Below are 6,000 nucleotides of genomic sequence, written 5' to 3'. Positions count from 1 at the left end.
CCACCTTCCCACCTCCCCACAACCCCCAGATAAGCTGCCTTCAGCTCTATCTTGTTCTCTGCCCATGACTCTGCCTCATTCCCTCCCTCACCATGGTGGCCTTGATCTGCACCCTGCCCACCGCCTGAGAATTATCAGCCGGACACTGCTCTCCAAGTTGCTAGGCTATATATTGGATCAGTATCGGCCAATATGGTTGGTTAATAATTTCCCATCGGTATTAGCCAAAAAAACTTTTAGCGGTGCACCCCTAAGGGAAAGGTAGGTAAACTAAGTGAATGTTCTTAAATTTTAGGGTGTTCATTCATGTGACATGAAAGCATGGAGACAGCACTGGAATCATCAACTCTACAAAGCCCTGGAGCATCAATATCAAATGGGTTTAGAGGCACTCAATGAGAATCTACCAGAAATCAATATTGATTTAACTTTCAAGTAAGATGACTTTTTTTTTTTCCTACTGTAAGGGGGCTCTTGCTGGAAATTTGCTGAACATTTTAATTTTATGTAACTTGTTCCACATCTAGACAAGGAAGATTGCAATTCAGACCTCCTTTTGAAGAAGTACGAGCTAGGTACTACAGAGAAATGAAGAGATTCATCTCCATTCCAAACCAGTTTAGGGGAGTGAGTGAAACAGAAGAAGAATCTATCTTTGCTGTTATGACTGAGAGAAATGCAAGTGGATTTCTGACCACTTTCAGTAAAGCAGAGGATTTGTTCAGAAGATTGGGAGAAGTTTCAAATCAATTTAAGGTCTTTATAGTTTTATGATTGAGTTAGATTATTTCTTTTAGAATTATTTACATTGTCATGGACAACCATTTTAGAAATACCTGAGCTTTGACTTTTTTGTCACACTCTTGGCTCTATAGCCTTGATTTAACAAAACACATGAGCAAGTGTTTGACTTCAGACATATGAGGAAATGTTTCAATATTCAACAAAACACAGGCATCTGGCATTTCATTTTTAAATTTTGATATATCTGAGATTTGCTCCTTCTTGTCCAAGATATGTTTTACATCATCTTTAGAAAGTGTGGACATGTCATACCAGTCTGTAACTTCTAACTGGGTACTGACTAATGCTAAATTATCTTTTATAAAAACAGAACTTCTCGATGTTACGATCAAAATTGTTAAATTGAAAATGGGCACAGATTTAAATTAATTAGATTGAGAATACAATAAAAAGTATAATCTTTGTTTTAGAATTAATGCAAAGTGCTGCTTTGTTATTTTAAAATTCCTTTTTTCTTTTTTATATACTAATACACAACGTTGAAAAGGAATGGGTTGTATTTGGACAAATAGATATGGAAATTCTGGTGGAAAAACATCTTTCTAGTGAACAGGACTGGGAAAAAAACTTTAAAGCATTAAAAGTAAGAGGTAAAGAAGCAGAACGCCTTCCAAGGTACAGTATAGCTACCCATTTTTATCTTTGAACAGTGGGTTATTTGTTGGCCAATTACTATATTGCAGTAGTGTAATAGATATAGTCTTTTCATATGAAAAAATAGCTACAGTTTCAAAATTGTTTTTAACATCAATATATTTTCATATATTTAACTCTCTCTTTGTCAGATTTGTATTATAATTTGCTGTGCTGTTACGGAACTTTTTGCTTTTTACTTGACTCTATCTCCTACCAAAATCATTTAAAAGACTCCTATTGATTTCATGAGAGCTTTGAAGACAGTAAGACAGGACCTGATCCTACCAGATACATTGTTTACTGCTGTTAGCGCCCACTGATCCACTCCTGTGCCTGTAATAGTGCTTAGGGACTTTGCAAAAGCTTATGCCTAAGTATTTTTAGGATTATGCCCTTAATTCTTAGTGTTCCATAAATATGTATTTAACTTTAAGTACAAGCAGTCCTTTTGACTGCAGTGACACTATACATGTGCAGAATTAAGCATATGTCTAAGTATTTGTAGGATGAGGGCCTTAATCTGTCAAAGCTACCATTAAAATTGAGTGCACGCGTGCATGTGTGTGTGCGCATGCGCATGTGCATATATAAAAGTTGCGGTCTTTGCAAATGTGTTAATAATATAAGTTAATGTGCGAATGTACAGTTACTAAATCACCACATTTATTTATGGATCTTTATGTAGAACTTTCTTTTCTTTTTAGAATATTATGCAGCAAAATGTTAAAAATAGTTAATGACCCTTAACATTTTTTACTCTTGTTTTTCTTACATTGTACATTTACTTTGTATCATAAAGGAAATATTACTTTTCATCTTTTAACTTTTGTCTTGTATGTTTTGGAATCTATCATACTAAATCTTGAAGCACCATCAAGATAGACTGCTTAATTGTTAATTGTAACCCTGTGAAGACAGCGATTGATGATTTTATCCAGAAGTTATATGATGTTCTTGTCCTTTCTTTGAGAAAGTCCATACAAGGTAAGTGATTTTGATGTGTAGTATTTAAATGTTGTTGCATCTGGTGACATACAGGAATTCTTTTATTTTTGGAAATCATTTATCATTTGGATTAATGACATTGAAAAATTATTATGTAGAAAAAGTGGTTTATTAGTTTCCATTGGGGCATTTAAGTAAATGCGTATTTTCTTGTTCACCTATTTCCTCTTTATATTAGATCCTGTAATTTTAATTCGGTCATAGCTGTGCCAGCAGTAACCCAATCTGTATGAATTTATCCTCTTTGTTCTATTCCAGAGATGATTACTAGGGAGATATGGTGATTTGAGAAATGAGACTTTTTTGTACATTTTTGAAATTCTTTGCTAGCATCATATTGAGTAGTAACTAGGAGTGACTTTCTCAGTGAGAGCCAGTGAAGCCCTTAGATGCCTGGAAGTTAGGTTTGTTAGTTTTAGGCAGCTGACTTTGAGTGTAGAATCTCAAACCATAGATAAGTATGAGTTCATATAAATTATAGGAAGGTAGGTAGTCATGTTATTCTGAAGTCAGGTAGAAGACAGGGCAGGCTGGCACCTTAGGTTATGTCCAGACGAGTGCAGCCATTTGTTTCCCCTAGGAAATGCTTATGCCACCTGCGCTCTGGCACATGGCAGGTTACCTTGGGTTGGGTAGGGGAGGCTGGGGCCAGGAACTGTGTTGGCCCCAGCAACCCTACCTAGGGTCCTGGGGGCCTTGGGGAGCTGCAGCTGCAGCACTTCCTGCAGCTGGGAGCCTGGTCTGCAGCTGGAGTATAGCTCCAGCCAGCCAGGCTCCAGTCTTGGTCAGGGAATGCTGCTGCTACATGCACCACCCTGGTGTTTTTTGCTCTGGGTACTCTTGACCTCAGGATCTCCTGGGGTCAAAACCCTTCATCTGTGCTGCAAGGTAGCAGCACAGGGCATGCCTGCATGTGCGGTGTGTGGCACTGCAGATGGGTTTGTGGCACCACATACACATGTCCATGGTCATCTGAATGCGGCCTTAGGTTAGGGACAGATATTCAAAAAGCTGGAGCCTGAACTGATTCAGTTTTTAGAGGTAACTCTAACCTGCCTAGGTTAAATCAATTTGTAACAGCACAGACATTCCTTGTGGAGTGAGGAAATATGGGCACAAGCCTGCAGTTGCTGAGACCAGGCATCAGGAGGTGCTAGACCATGCCCTGGGCTGCAGGGAAGCTGTGCTGGGGGGCATGGCCAACTTGGGCAGTAGCCTTGGCTGATCTGGTCAGAGAATAGTTTATTTCCCCACCCCTTGTCCCATTGGCAGGGACCTGAGCCGGGTCTGCTGGGTGCTACCCCCTCGGCATGGCCCCCTGAGGCAGAGGCGGCAGGGAAAGGTGTTATTCTCCACTCTACCCCCACTGCTCCCCAGGGACTGCAGTTGGGTTTGCTGCCCTAACCGCTGCCACATACTCCCTGCTTGGGGCAAGTGGCAGAATAAGCCCCTTCCACCAGCCACCAGTGGGAGGGGAATAACCCCTGTCCCTGCCCACTGCCTAAGGGGCCCTGCCGGCTGGCGTCTGGCTGTGCCCATGCACTACTGTTGCGGTGGCAAGAGGACGGGGCCCTTGATCCAGGCAGCAGGCCCTGTTCTAGTACTGGGGAGCGCAAGCCCCTTCTCAGTGGTTGTGGGGGGGGAGCGCTGCAGCATGGGCAGAGCTGTGGTGGATTGTGCATGGTAACACTGGAGCTTGGAGAGGGCCAGAGCCCCATGCAGTACCACTGCAGTCCGCAGCAGCTTTTCCCGCTGGGAAGAGGCATGTGTTTGGGGAAACCATGATGGGGGGCTGCTGCCTCCATCATGGTTGCTCTCCCTTTGCTGCTCCAGTGGCCAGGCAGGGGCAGGGCCAGACACCAGCAAGCAGGGCCCCTTAGGTGGGGAACAGGATTCTGGGGGACTCTGGTTTAAGTTTAAACCAGGAGGGAGTCTGGGACAGACATTGCATAAACTGGTTTGAGCTCAGTCATTTAAGTCTGATACTACATTCACCTAGGTTTACTAGTTTTGGTCATTTTGAAACTGGTTTATGTGCACTGAATGTCTGCTCTGTTACAGGTTTAAACCAGTTTCTGATCACTTAAACCAGTTTATTTGTAATGTCTGTCCCTAGCCTTAGTGTCTAACTGGATTGGCTTATCTCTAAGGGGCCACCTGTTCCAGACTTCTATAAAGTTCAGAGGGAGAGCTAGGTGTCTTAGAAGGGGGTTTCAAAAACTGTGCCTACTGTTTGGGGAGTTGGCCAAACTAACCAAATGGAAGAAACAAGCATGGGAAGGTATCTAAAACCATGTTCTTCTCTGGAATTTAGGGATCTGAGTCAGGTCTGCAGGGAAGTACCTCCACCCAGACAGGATCTAAATCCTAGAATCCTCTTCAACTGTTCTGTCAAAAAACTGAACAGAGTTCATAAAACTTTCACTTTTCTTACTCCCTCACCTTAGGGCATTTGGGTGTAGAATTGGCTGACTTTCTCTGCTTCCAAGGCTGGTAATACACTGTACATGAAAAAGTCATTAAATTAAAATGCACACATATGTGCAGACAAGGGTCTTTGGGTAAATTTGATATCTTTTATTAAACCAATTCAAATAGGTGGAATCAATTCTTCTTTGCAACCTTCCAGGCACAAACACCCTTAGTCAGGCTGAGGAAGCATCTGCAGTTGGTGTGTGCTCTTCCTGGATGGAATGAATAGTAAAGAAGCCAGAGGCTGGTACGTATGCAAGAAAGCCAGCCAGCGACAGTGTAAATTAAGGAGTCAATGGGTGAGAGACAGGTTGGGCAGGGGGTTGGGGAATGAATGTACGGTTTTCCCTTGCCAGCTGCTGGGGTTAGGTTCCTGAAAATTCCTGTGGCTGGCAAAACTGTGGCTGGCAAGATAAAAGGTTTATGGGAAAAATGGCAGGTGGTAGGCTGATGCGTGGCCACGGAAAACCGTGGTTACTCAGTACTGTATACCGTGGTAGCCAAAATGGTATATAGAGTATTAAGCATGGATACTCAAAACCGTGGTTGGAAAGGGAAACCTATAGCTGGTAAATAGTGGAGAGGTAGTTGGGGAGTCAGACGTTAGGCAGATGCTTCCTTAGCCTGATGAAGGGTGTTTGTGCCTGAAAGCTTGCAAAGAAGAATTTTTTACAACTATTTGATTTGGTCTAATAAAATGTATCAGATTTATCCAAAGAACTTTGTCTGCCTGTATCCTTGGCCCAACATGGCTACAGCCTATACCCCTGAAACACGTATGTGCATGCACACGTGTGCATGCATGACACAGACAGACATGCATACACACAGACATTGGTAATCTGTACACACACATGCATAACTATAAGCTGTACAGAAAGGATAGAGTAGGGAGGAGAGGGGGAGGAGTTGTGCTCTATGTCAAGGAGCGTTATACATCAACCCTTATCAAAATGGAATTGGAGGAGGATAAAGTAGAAGGATTGTGGGTTAGGATACATGGACGTCAAGGGGAAGGGGATTTGGTGGTAAGGGTCTGCTACAGACCCCCACACCAAGGCGAGGAACTAGATTTGGAACTCC

General features: G+C 42.6%; 1 protein-coding gene across 1 annotated transcript in view; it reads left to right on the top strand.

Annotated features, from left to right (window-relative positions):
* The window catches only part of DYNC2H1 (dynein cytoplasmic 2 heavy chain 1), a 427,915-nt gene that overhangs the window by 29,108 nt on the left and 392,807 nt on the right, over nt 1–6,000 (top strand). Inside the window, exons 16-19 of the mRNA XM_019530264.1 lie at nt 296–435; nt 528–756; nt 1,292–1,419; nt 2,309–2,424. Coding sequence (XP_019385809.1) covers nt 296–435; nt 528–756; nt 1,292–1,419; nt 2,309–2,424 — 613 coding nt within the window. The remainder of the gene's footprint in view (nt 1–295; nt 436–527; nt 757–1,291; nt 1,420–2,308; nt 2,425–6,000) is intronic.

Source organism: Crocodylus porosus, unplaced genomic scaffold (genome assembly GCF_001723895.1).
Source record: "Crocodylus porosus isolate Cpor-Errol unplaced genomic scaffold, CroPor_comp1, whole genome shotgun sequence".
Taxonomy (NCBI): domain Eukaryota; kingdom Metazoa; phylum Chordata; order Crocodylia; family Crocodylidae; genus Crocodylus; species Crocodylus porosus.
Note: the sequence above shows the minus strand (reverse complement) of the source record. Positions and strands in the feature narration are given on the sequence as shown.